This window comes from Platichthys flesus, chromosome 11 (assembly GCF_949316205.1).
Source record: "Platichthys flesus chromosome 11, fPlaFle2.1, whole genome shotgun sequence".
NCBI lineage: Eukaryota > Metazoa > Chordata > Actinopteri > Pleuronectiformes > Pleuronectidae > Platichthys > Platichthys flesus.
In genome coordinates this window covers 20,204,343-20,223,366 of record NC_084955.1, presented here as the reverse complement: position 1 = coordinate 20,223,366, position 19,024 = coordinate 20,204,343, and the positions used below count along the sequence as shown (strand labels likewise).

The following is a 19,024-nucleotide window of genomic DNA, read 5'->3' as shown; positions in this document are numbered from 1 at the left end:
TGTCTATCTATTGACTGTTGTAAACTTATGGACTATCTTCAATATAAATGCCCAGTGTTTTCATTTTCTTACTTGGAGAAACTGTAAGTCTGTTACATGTGTTATTCAGCACCAGAGCAGCAGCAGCAGCAACATCTATTGCTCAAAAATAATAAAATAAAGTGAAGGACCCTATAGGCAAACGCTGAAACTTTGGAATAAAAAAATCATTATGGAGGAACACATCAAACAGTGTAGAGGAGTGGAGAAGCTGAAGAATGTGTCTTTGCTGTGGGACTCAAGATCTAACTGGGGAAAGATAAATAAATAATAAAGATATAGAAAGAAAAGATATAGAAAAAGTCTAAAGATTAAAAAAAAAGTCCAAGATTCAACATCTTGCCACATTTCTGAACACACACATTTTACAGCACTATTATTGTATGAGTTTATTTTTGACAAACTTAAGCTAGTTTGTTTTTACATTGGAAATGGAAATGATTACAACAATTCCACTATCGATAAAATGATAATGTAACCTTTCGTTTTTTTTAAATGTAAATTAAATTGATTTCAAGAATAAATAAATGGCTTGATTCAATCGTAGCTGCTCATGTTAATACCGTACCCTGAAGAAGGACATGGTTGCGGCATCTTTGACGACCCCATACTCAATCTTTGTTTGCTTGGCGATGTCGTCAGCTGAGTCCACAGCTGAGTCCATTCTCTCCACAGTGAGAAAAGCTGTTAAATTCGCTGTGTAGGATGATATGATGATCAGTGTGAAGAACCACCATATCCCGCCAATGATCCTGGTTGACAGGGCTTTGGGCATCAGCTCTGAGCCTGTAAGCAACACAAAGTGAGAAAGATGAAATTGTAGCAGCCAAATTTGTAACAAAATTTAACAAATGCATAAACATGAACACTGACATTTCTGGTAATTAGCCTGTAAACATTTCTAGCAGGGCAACTGGTGTTGATCAAGGTGCCGTCAATGTTTGGCAGGTTAGAAATTACTCCAAGCTAAGAATATCAAGTAGGCAGATCAGACCTGAAAGTGTAAATTTCCAAAAATGTAACACTGGGTGTAAAAAAAACTCTCAGTTCAGGCTTTTGCTGCAGATGACTACAGTTGTATTTCGACATGTCCTCTCACACAACCAAATGTTTGAATGACACTACCATGGACTGTATATATAAAGAGAGATGACACATCTCTACTTCCTCCCACTATCAAGACATGTAAACATTCCTGATATGAACAGTTGCACATTTGGAGCCAGAGTCAGCGGGGTCTGATTGTGAGCCATCTCAGGTGTCAATCATGAGGTTTCATCCTGTTTTGAAGGCATCAGATAACTATATAAAACCAAACTTACTGAAAAAAACAACATTTGAACTTACATCAGTGGGATCAGGGCTAAAATGACAAAACCATTTTTAAGATAAATGTACTTGACATGTACTTTGACTCTTCAGTTGGGTCCATGTCCCATCCACTAACACGGAGGAGGGTTCATGCCCTATAATGCAGCTTGCCATCAGGGTTTGATCAAGTCCCTCGGGCTTCACATTTGGGGGGCAGACTGCTGTTATGACCCAAGAGAGTATGTCCTGAAATGGTGGCCTTACATGGGGAGAATATAAAGTAAACTGTGGTAGTTTGATTTGGTTTTCTTCTTTGTTAGACTTGAGAAATCATCATTGTTAGGGTTTTTATTTTGCCTTTAGATCTAACTTTAGATCTAATGTCTAAATTGAAATTAAAATATGCATCCTTTAATGAGCGCATTTAGAAAAGTCACAAGTCCCTGTAAAATGCAAACACTCCTAAGTCATACTCATCAGTTAGGCAGCTGCTTTCGAATGTAATCACTACGACAGATTTGCGAAAGGACTTTTGGCATTAAGTTCCCAATTTAAACGTATCTTTTGGCATCAATAGTAGTCTATCCTCCTCCTATTGCTAATTAATCTTTTTTTTCGGAAATTAGTTTTTGGTGAACATACAAGTTGATGTATTGCTTTGAAAAGCGCATCTCTGTAGGATGTCAGATCAAATATAAATGAGACATGTAACGGACACGATTATAATTCACTCAGTTTTCCTTCTCTGTTTCTATGTCGTCACGTTATCAGGTTTTTACCAAACGTACATGCGGGTCTATTTTGCAAACAAATCATCACAGTCTGTATAAATAAATGCAAGAAGAATCAAGATATACAATTGTGCGGAGCCCGAGTGACATTACAGCTCTGAATCAGCCTTGACTTTGAGTGGTCCTCTGCTGAGTAATACTATGTTTACAATGGTACACTGACTGGTACTAAAGTTACTTTATATCTCATCTCTGACAACCTTTAAAATACCCTTGTGCTTTGTGCACTCTGTTACTTTACTGAGAAGATTTATGAGGGCAATCTGAAGAGTAACAACCCCACAGAATGGGAGCAGAGTGGTCAGCTCTTTAACCTCTCCCACCAAATTTGATTGGATTTGTCCTTTGAGGTTTGACTAAGACTACATGGTTGCAAACAAGGGACGACAGGAGCGTCCCTTAATTCACTCTGACTTCAGAGGGGGAAGATCCAGATGCATTCCCTGGTCGCACTAAAAATGAAGTGAAGCAACGGGTAACTCAATTGAATTCCACACTATAAAGCGCTGTTGTCAGCAGGGAACTGTGTGTGCCTCTGCATCAGAACACTAATAAATTCAAAAAACAAAACGATGTAAAAATGGCATTTGTTTACTCTAAGAAGGACTTCAAGGAAACCAAGGAAATGTTAACGTTCTTTCAGGAAAGACAACACAGACTCTGTTAAGGTAAATATCACATATCTCACTGATATGAATGCCGTAAATGGTTGTGTACAATATTAGGACCTATGTGTGTGACCAAGTTCAGGATTTTATACAATATTATTAAATTAGCATCGCTAAAGAAGATACAAAGAAATATACGAAAAACATTAGAAAAGGAGTTTACATAACATTTCAAGATTAATGTCTCAAGATGAATAGGGAGTTTTGAGTCTTTACATTTCCACTATTGATGATTCAGTTATTTTGTAATATGAATATTATTTACTGTGAATAGTATTTTTTTGCGAGAGTTAAATAATTCCATTTGACTACTAATTGATTCTGTATGTCTTACGGCATCAGTGAATACTTGAGCATGTAGCTACTATATAGATATTTCTGAAGCTTCTACTAACACGACAGAGCCCCACATTTCTAAAGAGGAGATCATAAAGAAGTCACTCTGCAATTCTCCTTTGTGTAAATGAACAGACTGTTTTGCATCTAATGATGCTTTTTGAATTGTCAGTCTTTTGGGACACAAAAAGCTGTTCTCTGTGAATCCAGGAGTGCCTTGTGCTTAACATGATGCCCCCAATGTCTGAAGTGTTTCTCCCAACTAGCAATGCCCCACATTAATATGAGAGAACTGGGCTTTCCCATGAGAACATTACCTGCACTCAGCTTTTTCTCTATAGAATCATAACACAAAAGCTGTTGTTCAGTGCTGGGGGCTTTAATTCATTGTTAATTACTTTGAAATTATTTCAATTGTGAATGCAAATGTTTTTTGCATCGCAAGTAAATCTTGATCTGAATCTCAAGAAGAGGCTTCAGTTTCTTAACAACAGACAAAATGCCATTGCTAATTAAATCAAGCATGAAAAACCAAATAGAGAATATAATATTTCAGGCTTAAAAACTACGGGTAGAAAATGAAAGCAATAATGTCTCAGAGATTGAGAGAATTGGGAATAAATCAACTCATAAATCAAATGTGCTTTCAAAAATTATTTTATATGAGGAAACCAATTTGCGGAAAATGATCAGACATATGTTTGTTGTGAGCAGAAGTCTACTGAGACCCCCAGGAATGCGTTTGAAGCGCAAAAAGTGTTTGCTTTTGCACCTCCTCATATTTTGTGTTCTTTGTGTTATCTGTGACACCTCCCTCCCACAGACAAGCTGGTTGATTTTTTTTTTTTGGATCCCCTCAAACACGCCATTTGCATTTTAAACATGTCACGGAAATGGCTCCCGTCTCGGCTGCTGTCACAGTTTGGCAGACGAGCAAGAGATGCCTGTTTATGTGACACAAACAGAATATACATCGGTGAGGATACCAGTGGCAGCAAGTGCTACGAGAGGCTGTAGGACGACTGGGTGTTGCAGGATCCCAGAATCAGAGGTGTCAAATCGAAACACAGACGACTTTCAATCTCCCTGTCAAGATATTTTGACAGTTTTTCATTTAAAGATCCTGTCAAAACGGTAATGTGACATGACAGAAAATATGCACTATATGTTCAGACATGAACTTCATGTTAACTCTGATTACCCAGTGATATTCTTTTCTCCATATGAGCTTTGAATACGAGCTGATTAGCAGCTGCTTTAGTCAGTCACGGTAAATATGAGACACACAGAAGCTCAGGCATTGACAGACAGACAGTGGGCCACTGTATACATTATAATAGTGAATTATCCACTGTTTATTTTAATAATATGGGCTACTAACTAGCTCATTTTGTTTTGATTCCCTTTCCTTTCCCTCCTCTGCATGCTGCAGCTACATCCGTAGCCCTATGTCTGCACCAGCAAATTGGCAGAGCTGCTATGCAGTTTCACAAGAGTGCTGCCGAGCTTCTGTGCTTAATGAATTGCTGAATGTGTTTGCTAGCCTTACGGGCACAGATACACTCCCAGGTCTCTCGGAGCCTCCTTGATTTGTCTTGTTACATTGAGGTTAAACATTTTATTACTTGGGTTTTTTTCACTGCACAGTTGACTTCATTAAGTTATTTCTGGGGCCTTCATTTGCTTACCTATCCCTTTAAGTGACACCTAATGAGTGAAAAACAATTTGTAATCATTTGGTTTCTACTGCCCAAGGTAGAATTTAATCTGCCGCTGGAATTTTTGTATGTTGGGTTTTTCCTGTTGAAAGAAGAAATTGGTGCTGTTGTTTTTATGCTTTAAATGTGTGCATTACATGATACTGGTGCAGTGCCCATTCTAAACCTGCCGGTCTGGACTTGACTCGTGATAATGCTGGTTGCAGCTTTCTGTCAAAGTAAAAACAACAGCAATAGAGCAGCAGCTAGTAAAGACCTGCTGCCTGCACCACCACTGCTGCACAAAGAGCTTTTCACCTGTTCATTTAAAGCTTGATAAAGCTCGACTCAGTGTGCAGAGCCCTCCAACGGGAGAATCTGTTGCTGTTGTTGTGATCGACAACATCACTTGCGTTGAAGAGTCCCAGCCGGCACTGCCACAGAGCGCTGATCCCATGTTTATTGAAATTTTGTTATAATTGAAGATTTCACATCGTACTAAATTCAACTTTGTAACATACAGACAGACAGATAGATATTGTTTGAATTATTACATAGATATACAGACCACTTTACCATTCAAGTGAATGGGAGCTGTCACATTGTCCATATTTAAATACATTCATAAATATATACAGTATATTTAATTGATTAAGATTAAGATGATAGGCTATGTGTTTAACTGTTTTGACTGAGACATATGGATTCTCTACAGCTGGTCACTAAAGGTCCATTTCATACGGCGCTGAAAACATCACACCAGCCAGTTGGAGCATGGCTGACAGCTGGCATTTGTCAGACATGTACTTCGAGTTACCCTTTTTGTCATGACACTCAGAAAGCTCTTGTGCAGGGCCAGCGACTGTGTTATGGACAAATAAATGCAGCAATGTTTTCCATCCTTACCTGCCAATCTCTGACAAGTGGCTGGCACCTACTTTTCTCTTTTTAAACAGCAGGTAGCCGACAACAGCCTTCCTTTGTCATGAGCTCGGCAGTTGTTCTTGACAGGTAAATGTCTTATGAAACAGTCACAGAATGGAAATCATGGAGCTTAAAGAGGCAGAAAGTGGGAGCTAGCCATGCACAGGAGAGGAGGGGTGGTGTGACAGTATTGTTTTTGACAGGGAAGGGAATGTGTTTGCCGCTGTACCTTGTTGCATTAAGGAGCCGACACCAAACCAGAAGCTGTTGAAGAGGGTGAAGTTGTTTTCCACCACATCTGATCCGGGGTTACACGGATGTGCATCGTACCATTCATATGGACTGAACCTTGGAACGAAACAAGAAGTTAGAAAGCTGTTTTTAAAGCTTTACCGATCTAAAAAATGCAAAACTTCCTCTAGTATTTATCCTTTCTGAACACTGTTCCTTGTTCAAGAAGAATTTGAAAATAAGAAATATATTAGCATACAAGCTATTCTGAGATTTGCTGCAATTTCCAAGTTTCACCTTTCGTGTTGAGTAAAAGAGAAAGAACTATTATGAAGGCAGCTCGACAATGTAGTACTTCAAACATCTGAATTTATTGTTCCACATGTGGCAGTGGAACAAGTATCTTGATTAGGGGAACATTTAGAGGCAGTTGCTTATATCCAAATACAGCAGATAATGATCCATCTTTGCAATACTGTACAGTCTTGTTTGTTGTTTGTCTGCCATTTAGAGGTGGGCACACAATGTTTATTTGGTTATCTAAGCTTTTTAGGCGACAATTGCTGCTTGCTGCTGCTAGAAATGAGTTTGACATTAAAACAGCTAGGCTATCGACTTTAAAACAAACAATGAGCTAAAAGCACACAAAAACTGAGTATGGCTGAGAGTCACTACTGAGTTGGTTAAATCTTTATGTACTCATCACTGCAAGCTACAGTTTACAAATTACACACAGTTGTTTGAGCCGTTCTTCACACATAAATAGTGACTCATGCAGCTTTGTGTATGGCTATAACATGGGCATGTAGGGAAAAATCTACATGAGCCGGTTTATGTTTGAAAAATTAAAAAGCTAAATCCCTGATGAAATGTCAAGTCCAACACATTGTAGATCAAAATGCTGTTGGTTTCTAAGTCTTACCTTTAGAAAACACCCTGAACTTATTGTGTGCTTTGTAGTTAAATGTGACCAACGCAAAAAAATACTATTTTTCAGATGGTTTAAAATGGCACATTTGACAATGTGAGGACTTCTCCTAAAGTAACATCAAACCAAAAAGCAATCTTTCCATATATCTGCCATTTAATGTGACACTTGCCTGATAATGCTTCACACTTTTATTCCTCAAGTCATTTAAAAAGGTAGACGTTGAGATAAAACACACTTACCCCCTTTTGAAATATATATTATATTTATATAATGTGTAAGTATTCCAGGTGAATTCCAGTAGAATTTATCCCTTCAACTGCAGATACTATCTCAGACAGAAATGTGGCATATTTATTACTTTAAGGAGATACAGAAAGTGCTAATAGCTAAAACAACAAAATAAGTAAAAGGGTAAATATCCCTGGAACCCACCAAAGTGAATCCTAAAGATTACATTCTGCATTGTGATGGGCTATAGTGAATATAAAAATATGTTTTATTGTCAAAGAGAGTCCATGGTCAGATAACTTAAGTAGGTTGATAGTAAAGAGGCATGGTAAATGTGTTCCGTACATCAAAACCTCTCATGAAAAGGACATAAACATTAATATTAATTTTGAATCTATTCTAAGTGCAGTCTTGATAGAAAATGTTACAAAGCTGATTTGTATCGGCCGAATTCTCTGCTAATTTCTAAAAAGCACATTCAAAATCACATTCAGACTGTGCAGCCACCCACAGAATTGCCTGCTAAACAACACTATTAACCATTGGCCAGGAGAACAGCCTACATGAAAGACAAGGTTGGAAACCTGCTTGGCATCAGAAACATCATACAAGCAAAAAGCTGTTTGTATTTACAGACATTATATATAATTTGCACATTGCAGCCAATGATGCAACCTGCACTTTCCAGTAATGTTTCAGTTCTGCTAGTCATTAAATTACACTAATTTCCCCACTACTACATCAATGACCGCATTGTTTTTATTCCCCCTGCATTCCCGTTACTCTTTCAAATTTAAAACTTACAAGTCAAATTTTAACTTCCCAAATGCTTTTGGTTTTGAATAATATGAATTAAATTATAAATGTTCTCTTACACTTAACAAATCTTACCCGACCCTAAAGAGAACCTGCGTTAGCCTTCATTAGATCCCTTTCACCTAAATCTTACACACTGAAACTGTAAATCTCTGCGTACCATGACGATAAAATACTTGTATTTGCATATTGAATATACAGATGGCAACTAATTCTCACTCCTGGCAAACCAACATATCTTAACCTCTGTATTTTTTTGGACAATTTTGGTGTATATTTTCAGGTTTTGTATTCAGGACTTGCATTCTCTCGAATCATTCTTAGTTTAAAGGTAAACGTTAATACAAGCATTATCTTCCATTTTATTTATCTACAGTTTTGAAATAATGTGCACTCTTGAACAAATAAATAAAATGTACGTTGCGGCATGATTAACAGGATCGAGCAGATGTACTGTATGACTAAACCTTGACAACTCTGTCCAACATTTAAAATTGCCCATTGGTGCTGAAGCATCTCATTGTTCACTTTTCTGTATTGTTGTATGATTCACATTTTAAGATGCAGCTTTTCAGCTATTTCGCTGAAGCAACAATTTAAGATGATTTCGTATTTATGTGAAGCCACTCCAGAATTTGTTTGGTCTCGCAATAACGAATGAGGAAAGAGGAGCGCAGCTGTTTGCTCTCAAACCCCAGAACTCCTTTCAACGCCCAGTTTTCAAGAACTTCCTCAAGCACCACTTTGCATGAGAGGAGGAAAGACTGACAATGATACTAACAGGATATTCATCATGCTCATGTCCAAAAAGAAAGAAAAATACAAGTGAAGTACTCTTTAGTCACATTGATAATCTCTATCCATAATAACTTTCACTTATTGCTGCCACTAATTTAGTTTTTTTATTCTAAAGATGAACAATGAATACTGTAGATTCTACCCATGGAGCTTCACATCAGGTGTGCGACTTTGTTGCTTTTTGTTCTGCTGAACTTTTGCCACTATTTAAATTTTTTTTAAACGATTTTCTGAATGCAAATCGTTTGAAGCTGCATTGTTAGTTCCAAAGATATCTCACAGGACTTTGCAACTCAAGTGGCTGGGTTGTATTCCTTCTCCCACTTCTGGTCTATGGAGAACTCATGCAGACATAACTGCCTTGATCACTACCTGGCAGCTAACACAATATGAGAAACTGACTGATGTCCTCAAAAGTCTGCAGTAATATCTGTGTAAATTATGTCTATCCAAGAGTCCTATGGACAAACGCATGAAAGACAATTGCAGAAACAATTGCATATAGACATTTTACACTTACCTGGCAATGACAAAAAGGACACAGCTAACCCCGAGGTAGGCGAGCAGAATGTAGACCCAGATGTCAGGAGTCATGGGATTCAGGAAGGAGAAGAAGCCGTTGTTGGTGGTATTGGGTTTGCGATACAGGATACTAATGCCCATGCTCATGAAGGGCTTGGAGAAGTCAATAAACTTTTCACGCACGTAGGTTATGGTAAGTGGAGCAACTGCCAAGTCTGCTCTCTGTTGAAGACAAACAAAAACAGATAGTTTGGTCTTTGTTGTCTTTTAGTTTGTTAGTCACACAATCAGGGATTGCCAAGACATGTAGTAGAAAGATGACTGGTACCCAGAGGATGAATTCTAATAACACTGGTGAGGAACCTGTCTTTTTCTAGTCTTATCGACCACTCAAAGCTCTTAACATTACAATTCACAATCACCCTTTACAGACACTTTAAATAGTTAGCTTTTATACACAGACCTTTTTCTAACACACACCATTCACACACTGCCGGCACAACCATCAGGAGCCATTTGAAACGTCAGCATGCATAATAGGGGAACAGGGGATAGGAGCAACGACCTTCTCAATATAGTGGATGGCCGTGTTCCTTTAGTACAAAGTCTAAATATATCTCAACAACTATGAAATAGTTTCCCATTACAACAGCATGTTAACATTGCTTTTACAAGCCTGTTAACATGCTGACATTAGCATTACTCTGAATGGGTCAAATCTACCAAGAATATTATTTTAAGTATAAGTCATGTTATATCATTGATACTGTGACATTTGTGTCAGGGGCTTTAAGTTTTTATTTTTAAAATGTCTTTTATTCAATGTGAGGAGACTCACAAGCATTTACAGTCATTCATTTTAAATATAATTATACAATTGGTAAATAGTGAATGTGAAACATGTTTTTGTCTCCAATGAAAACAGACATTGTTCTAATGTATCTTGTGCTGCTCCATCTTTACAGCCATAACCTAATGTCGATAGAATAATGACACGATTATGGCATCTTACAAAGGACTTGCTGAGCAGACACGTACAGATACAGATAAGTTTCAGTCATCTATTGTGTGCGTATAACTGCATATTCGGAAGGTTACTGCACATTTCAATGCCCCTCACAACTCCCCCTGCACCATGTCTGGACAGGAGGTTAATGAAACCAGCTGCTTGGTTCACGCTTGAATACCTCTATCTTCCAAGAATCCAGACCCTTCACAAAGGGAGGCTTTTTTCTTCCTACACATCGAGCAGTGGAAGAGGAAAAGGACTTGTTCGTACAGCAGTTCCCCGTACAGCCTTTTTACCAAGTAATATGAGACTGCTTGTGTGTTTTTTGTATTTTATGCAAAACCCTGACTTCTAACCCTACAGGACTGGAATGTGCTGGTTCTACAAACACATTCAATCTTAACGAGATGAAAAGCTGATCTGAGTGATGCAGCTATGTCCTGCCCTCCTCTTGCGAGCTGATGTATTCTATGTCATCTTCTCTGTTTTTTACCAGCTTAACCATCGTTTCTATTCACTTTCGGGGCCCTACGGCTATTCAAAACATGAATTTAGCTTCCCCTGTGGCTCAAACAGCTCTTCCCACAGATTCACTTGATAACTACCACACAGCAGTAAACAAAGGTCAGAAAGAAAACATTTCCACTTTGCATGTGGCACTGTGGATTATGTACTCCTGTGGTCAGCAACATGGTGGTTAAATGCACAGTGGCCTCTGAAGAGATGGAAAGATGGGAGAGCCAGTGCATCCTGCGGTGCCTCTGCTGTCCCTCTTAAAATATTCAAATTTCTACATCACATACTGCTCCCTCTGTTCTCTGCTGCCAACTGCAGCTCTGAACCAACCTGCCACTCAGCCGGAAGATCAACCAGCATGCGATTGCAGACATCCCTAAGGCAAGCTAATATACATGCTGCATGTCCTTGTTCTACTTGCCGCTTAGGCACACAAACTGGGCATATGCAAGATAACCTGATAGTGCATGCCACATGGCTTGGTGTTATCTGGGTTTGCAGATGGTCGGCTTAGTGGTATTCTCCCTCTGGAACTTCTCACCTGACAACAGCCTGGAGGATTCATGAAATTAAACCTAAGATTAAGCTTAATATAGGCTGCAGGTGTAAGTCAGCCATTCTCCCCTGTCCACTTCCTGGTTGTAAACCTTTTCAAAGTCCATTTCGCTCTTGCGAGCTAATGTATTCAACGCAACAATGTAGACAAAAACCTCTTTGATAATAAAATCACTTCTTTACTTTTTTGTACTCCTATATTTCTATAAAGTGTCATTTTCAGTGCAGTGATCACTTCCCCATATGCAAATATTCCAAATGTCCCTCCCCTTCATTACTGTTTTGCAGGGGCAGCGTAACTGCATCCTTGGCTTATTGGGACCCAAGACAATTATGTGTGGTTAAAAAGAAATATAAGCATTTTCCCCATATATATAGCAGAATGATAATGGCTGCAGTCAAACCATTCTCCTGCGCTGACGCAGCTCTGTGGAGATAGGTCTGCGTGTGTAAGAGTTCAACTGAATTAAAGTCATTTATTTTGAACTCACTGACTGTACAATGACCATACTTAGTGGATGGTATCAGTGCATTTACTCAATTCCAAATATGCAGTAATCATGTGTTAATTAAAAACAAGCCTTTTGTCACTTATTTACAAAGTCCAAAGTCTACATGCATCTTAGAGCAGGTAGTGTGATATAAGAATAATTTCCAAACAATTGACTAACGCAAATTTGTTATCCTACTGATTGAAATGCAAATTTGTCTGAAGATTGTGATTACAATTGCGGAAATAATTTGTAGGACAACCAAAAGCTGTTTTTGGTACTTGGATGCTGAAGGAATGTAAAAAGAAAAAGGTTTTTATAACCAGTTGTTCTCTTATACAAAAAATGCATTGTGGGAAACAAATGCACAGTGTGACATTTATTTACTAACCACCCACAGTAATATAAATACACACGGACGGTCCTATATGCTGTAGTCTGGTATCAAAATATACAAAGGGCTAATGATGAAGCACACGTACTGTAATCAAGAAATTGGTACTTTGCATAAGTAGAGGGCTTCAGAGTGAGGTCGTCTGGAAAGTGATTTACTCAAGGGAAATGTTTGCTGCTGTGGCAGTTTAACTCATGCTCTTACAGCTATTGGTTAGCCACTCTCACAACTACCTAATCCTGCTTCTGAGATTAAAATCAAAGTCACACACACTTGCAGTTACACGTTTCCCCCATGAAATACCCAATTATGGGCGTTTCTACCTGAATGCAAATGAATGACGTTGCTTCAGCTTATCATTCAGGCTGAAGCCTCGTCCAATATCTATATGTGTAAGAGGATTTTGGCCGGCTATAACTTATCTGTTGAAGAAAAGATTAATTGCCATGACTGAAACAAATGATGTGCTAAGCACGCTGTTAACATTTGCATCACAGCATGATTAAAGTGATCATCTATTGTGGCTAAATCAAGTTTAACAAGGCCTGTTGCATCATTTAGCACCTTCCAAACAATGCCCTTTGGCACCACAGCAGGCTTTGTGACTACACAGAGGCTAATAAAGGGCTGTATGTTACACAATACTAAATCGCTGCAGTTGGCAACATCGCAATTACTCATTCAGAAGCATCAGTAGCACGAGGATTGAAATGTGTAATACTATCACAGTCAAAACACAGAAATTCACACACAGATTTCTACTCTCTGTCACATCTCCTTCTCTGCAACAAATGTTAATGAATAACAGACACGAATGGAGGCTTACAACTGATTTTAATAAACCCAAGTCATGTTCTCTGAAGAAAATGTCAGTCAAACAATTTTGTGTAATTTCTATAATACAACTATGATTTATGAGGCTACACTGTGGGAACTGATGTCTTAGTGCCTCAGCTCCATTTTATCAGCATAAACTAACACTTTTCCCTGTTTTCTACACTAACACAGACCTTATCTAATGTCAGGACCCTTTTTTAAGTAAAGCCACTGATCCCCAGTAAACTGTTACAGATCTTATTTATCTGTTTTACAGCGGCGGGAGAATGGGTGTTTAAGAAGTTAATAAAAAGTAGTTATGAATACAAATTTAACAGATACAAATTATGACCTTGGACGTCTTCTACCCTCTGTATCTATTTGTATGTGGTGTACACAATTAATTCTTACAATAGGTTTTTCGAATAGACCACTCTGTATGGATACCGACTTACTGCATAGTACATTTCACAAGTTTAGAAGAAATACAGCTGCAGTAGTTTGTAGGTAGCTACGTCTTCTCACTGGCCTCTCATATTACTCCAGGGTCAGATCTCTTGAGCTTGCCTTAACGTTTATGTTTCAGGTCTGCTGAATCACGAACAGCTTATCCATACCGACAAGGGTAAGGAAAGCACTGGACCACAAAATAGAACTGACTAAAAATCCACAAAGGCAACGTCATGCATCCTTGGTCATGTGATACGGAACAGTAAAAGCAATAACTGGCAGTACAGATTCTAATCTACACTTCTGCTGCTATTCACAAAAGCAATAGACCTAAAAAAGGCTCCAATATATAAGTGTCTTATCAAGAGAATCATGTTTAAATGCAATTTTGTGAACTCTATTTGTCTATTGCTTTATTATTTATAACTTTTTAAAGATGTCAACCAAATGCAAATGGAGCAAAAATAGAAGTTGAGCTACACTGTTTTCAGAAGGTCTCAATCACCAGATGCTAAATCTCCTCAAAACACCTTTAACCTCATTCACACTCATTGTTCTTATCTATTTGACTGAGTTAATGAACAAACTAAATGGACACCTACACCAACTTTAAACTGAAGAACAGACTAATACAACGAGTGAACTTGCAATTTAATGAGGGAACCATGCATCTTCATCTCGGTGCCAGTGTTCTTTGCCTTTAGTAATCCATTTGTTCCCCTCAAGGTTATTGTTATCATCATGGATCTAGCAAAAAGCTTGGATGTTGATTCAAAGTGTAGTGGATGTCCACCTTTCTCAACCCTTTCAGCACCAAGCCATTGACTCCTGCCATACGATTCCCTGCAATAAATGCCACTTAAGCTATTACAAGTTTTCAGCTGAGTACAGCGCTGACCTGATGGGGCTGAGGACAAAGAGAGAGCACTGACAGGGACGCTTATGAAATGCCAGCAGGGAATTGCAACCATGGCATTGGGGTAGCCGCTGCTTCATGGCCGCTGGATGTATGAGTTTGATACACACAGCTGCGATTGCCCACTCTGCATTAATAAGATGATCGGTATCCTTACAATATACAATGCATTTACATTGCTCCTCCCAGATCTTCAGCTGAAGGCAGTGGTTTGTCTGGCATCAACACACTTTTAACATTTAGACAACCTTGACATAATTGTGCCATAAATGTAACTGACAGCTTTGCAGGCTCCCCCTGACTCGTACTCCATCATAACTATGTCACTGTCCACACAGAGGACATAACCAGCAGTTCACTTCAATGGCATGAATTTGTAAGTTCATGTGATAATGTAAAAAAACATTTACAGTATATGGAGCTGCCTTATTGCAGAGATGCAGCATATTCAAGGAATAGTTTGACATTTGAGGAAAAGGGCTAATTTGCTTGCCAAGAATAGGCTGAGAGGATTAATACCACTCTCTTGCATGTGTGGATAATAAATAAAAAATGCTTAGCTGAGCAATAAGACTGGGAACATGGGGGTAACAGCTTGCCTGGATTTATGTAAATCTATATACCAACACCTCAGAAGGTCGCCAATTAACATGTAACACCTCATTTGGAACACGAAGCAAAACATAAACACAAAACTTCTTGTTGTATACCTGGGGTGGAAGAGTAACTTCTTCTCTAGTTGCCTGGCAACTGCTAAGCTAACTGGATGCGTGATCTAGCTACTTATTGTATGTAAGTGTTGCATCCATCTTTTTATCTAATTTCTAATCTAATCTATATTTATATATTCCAGAAATGTCAAAATGTGCCTTTTGGGAAACATTTTGCAGCAGACAATATGAAGTACAACTTACGTGTTCAATAAGTTCCCTGATCATGCCGTTCCACTGGCCCTTGTCGTCCTGCGAGCCATATTTTCCATCAGGCACCAGGCGGATCTCATACGTGAAGCCCAGGATGTTGGAGAGCTCTTTTAACAAGTCGATGCAAAACCCTTCGAAGCGGTCGTTCCCAACCAGCGCCTTGTCAGACTTCTTAAGCATGACATATGGCTCCTCCTGCGCAGACCCAAAAGATCAAATGAAAAGCAATGGTGAGGTCAGCTTTTTCAATTTGTTTCAGCACATCCACCTAATTGAAGCAAAGTGATATGAGCTGATGAGCCACTGTTGCATTTAACAGGCAGTGACAGCAGATTCCAACTCGGTGTACGGCTACAGGAAGTGTTAAAATATGAAAGATGGCTGAGGTTTCTCCTACATTGATGTATTAGTGAAAGGAGACCTGACTTCTTTAATACTCTAATGCAAGTAAATGTCTTTCAAATTGCAAAGCCCTAACCAGTCGTTGCAATAGTGATGGTAATGTACAGAGAGGGAATGTTTGCCAGCGGTTTGTACTATATTTGTAATGTTGAGCTGACTGAACCTGCCGTCGTCCCCACGCTGCTGTGTGTTGACCTATATACATGAAGCTGGTGCACAGTTTGTTTATTTAATGGTCAGGTAGCTGCCACCTTTTACTGGCCTGTAATATCCAGTCTGGCTGCCCATTATTTTGGTCTGTGTAAAAGGTTGATCAGGGACAGAATACAGCATCATAATGTAACATGCCCAAAACTTTACCTACATCAACTGTCACCAAACTCCAAGGGACAGAAAGTGAGCTCACACCTGCAGTGACAATGACCCATAATATAGCTCATAGATGATTTCCTTTAATTAGTGCCTGTTACCTTTTTGCTGCCAGATAGACTTGCATATCCTGCTGCGCATTTCAGGACATATGTTGGTCTATTCATGCAAAGGTTGTAATAGTGCCCTTTATTACACAAATAGTTTTTTTCATGGGGTCAAGGGTGATAAGTTTGTAGGTGGGAACAGAGGAAGTTATCGTAATAAAATACAACATCATGTGCAGTTGGCTTTTAGACATAGTTTTGTTTTGTGGTCTGTAACACAACCTGACATGAAACACTGCATAAACTAAAAATGCCTGGAAAGACATACAGAGAAAGATACATGTCTTTAATTGTTTGCTATTAAAAAACAGCACCACTTTGACGCTACTATTGCGATGTCCTTTTAAATAAATGATAAGATATGAATACTTGACAGTGCATTTAGAGAGTTAGGCGCTTAGTCACAAACTTTGCTTAAGTTGTTCAATTAACTTCATCTAAAAGTTTGCATGTTAAGGGAAAAAGTCATTACCATCTGTTTCTAGCCTTCAAATTCTTGCTATTCCCCAAGGTTTGAACTCAAATCAAAGTGTTTATACCAGTTCTACCCTCGCAGTCGCAGCATGGGCTAGCATAACAGAAAGAAGGAGGGAGGTGGGCCTGTGAAGAGACATTACAGGCAATGGAGTGCAAACAATTAATGTAAGGAGGAAAACACATTAAGTGCCTAATCTCTTCGACAAAGTTATCACTATAAAGCTGTCAGACGTCTTGTTCATGCATCGCTGGAATCAGTTTGATGCAATATCATTACCCCGTAGAGGAGAGATTGATATTAAGACTGAACTCTCTTCAGCAATTTGAAAGTAGCTAGTTTTATGACCTTAAACTAATGATTCCCAGTTAAATAGCAAATCAAAGAACATGTCAGAGATATTCAAATGTATTCTGAATTTTTGGAAAAGTTTAATTGAACTTGAATCACTTGAAGTTCTTTGTGATGAACACATCTAACACCACTCAAACTCCGAGGTTAAATCATAAAAACACTAGCAGGCACAAGTGTATACAAGTTCAATATTGCATCATTAGAACTTCATTCGATTTCTCCTCTTGGAGATGGAATGAACAATACCATCTGATAAGCATTAATTATGTCATGACTTAACCTCAGTCGTCAAAATTACAGTCTTGTTGGCGAACATAGACATAATGATAGTGTTTATTATTGTAGCCTGTATATCTGTCCCGAAAAGGTGCATCGGGGGGGGAGAACATCTACGTCAGAAACCCCCCAGTATCCAGTGGCAGTCTAGTGCACAGGATTCTACATGATGTGGAACTGTTGTAGGGATCACCCAGTTCTTTCTGAGCCTCTGAACATGTATTTAATTCCCTTCTAAAACACAGTTCATTATATCTTATAACTAGAAAGACTCTCAGTAGAGCACATACCTCTGGCAACGCCCCAAATGTCTCTTCAATTCAATGAAGCCGCACTTTAGTACCCAAACATTGATATAAGCTCCCTAAATGTGCCTGATATATACATATTTGTTTTTCATCATGACCCAATCCCTGAGAAATATGAGAAAAGTAAAAAAAAGGTCTTATTACACAGACTTTTGTGTTTTCAGACACTTGGCCATTGCCAGCTGAAACGTCCACTGGAGCTGTCACACTTCATCAGCTGTAGTTAACTTGCTAATTAGGCTAACATGAGTTGTTAAAAACGCCGTCCCCATCTCTGACTTTTTAATGTTTCCAGCTGACTCATTTTAAATTTGAAACCCTGTAAAAGGGTGTTAAATATGAAATGAATCGCTGCATATGTGATTTTGTTCGAAAAGAATATGGGGCTGAAGCTGCATGCAGGATCCAGGCACCGACTCCTCACCAGTTGTGATGATTCGAGACATTAAAATGAAGATGCAATATTATTTGTATATTGCAGTAAATGATTTTAACGTAAAGCTATTTCTGGTACTACATTTAAGCTTCTTCAAATCCATTAAAGGGCAGAACAAACAGCCTCTAATAGGAGCCAAAATTCTGAATTAGCAGCATCCTCACCACAAAGAAATATTACACAGGGGCTGTGCTGTGGTGAACAGAGCTTAAAATGAATGCAACCTCAAAAACTGTTGATGATGAAATGCTCCTTGGCCTTAGAATTAATGCTGGGTTCATTTATGGTACACATTAGATTCCAAGGCTCAGGAGTAGGCCGATAAAAGTGGTTAGAGTAGGATTAGGTTCAGGTTAAGGTAAAAGGAGACGTAAATCAACGGGGACAACAGACCTGGACTCAACAACACCTCCTCCTGATCCTTCAAATCGAATCAAGTCCTTAAGCGTAAGGAGGACGCTTGCTGGGCTACATTTGCAGCTTATGTTAGAGCACATATAAAACGCTGCTTGATCCATTCCTACAGTTGTTTTTAGTGGGCAATATACACACAAGTAAAAGTGATATTTCAAATCATACATGCAATAAACAACTCACTTGAACAATGTACTTCTTTTTCAGGTATTCTGTGCCTGGATAGAGCTGTTAAGCTATGACTGCACAATGGAGGGTCGGGTTAGCAAACCATCAATTATAGTAACATTTTTGTACAGTATCGGATCTATAATCTGTGATTTGTGTGCTATGTTTAGATCTAGCAAATATAATATGTCACAAAGATATGTTGTAAACTTAGTGAATCTCTTTTTTAGTGTTGCACTAAATCTGGAATATAACATGGCTGATGCCCTCTGGATGACAATGAATATCTCTACTGGAGAGAGACAGATATAAGACCTTATGCTGAATTTCAAGGTATTATCTTTCACACCAGG

The 19,024-nt window shown here is 38.6% G+C and overlaps 1 protein-coding gene across 1 annotated transcript in view; it reads right to left on the bottom strand.

The window, feature by feature from the left end:
- grik3 (glutamate ionotropic receptor kainate type subunit 3) overlaps positions 1-19,024 on the bottom strand; it is a 78,803-nt gene that overhangs the window by 4,119 nt on the left and 55,660 nt on the right. The window contains exons 10-13 of the mRNA XM_062399783.1: positions 15,354-15,557; positions 9,291-9,514; positions 5,996-6,114; positions 608-825 (exon numbers count right to left, since the gene is read on the bottom strand). Coding sequence (XP_062255767.1) covers positions 608-825; positions 5,996-6,114; positions 9,291-9,514; positions 15,354-15,557 — 765 coding nt within the window. The remainder of the gene's footprint in view (positions 1-607; positions 826-5,995; positions 6,115-9,290; positions 9,515-15,353; positions 15,558-19,024) is intronic.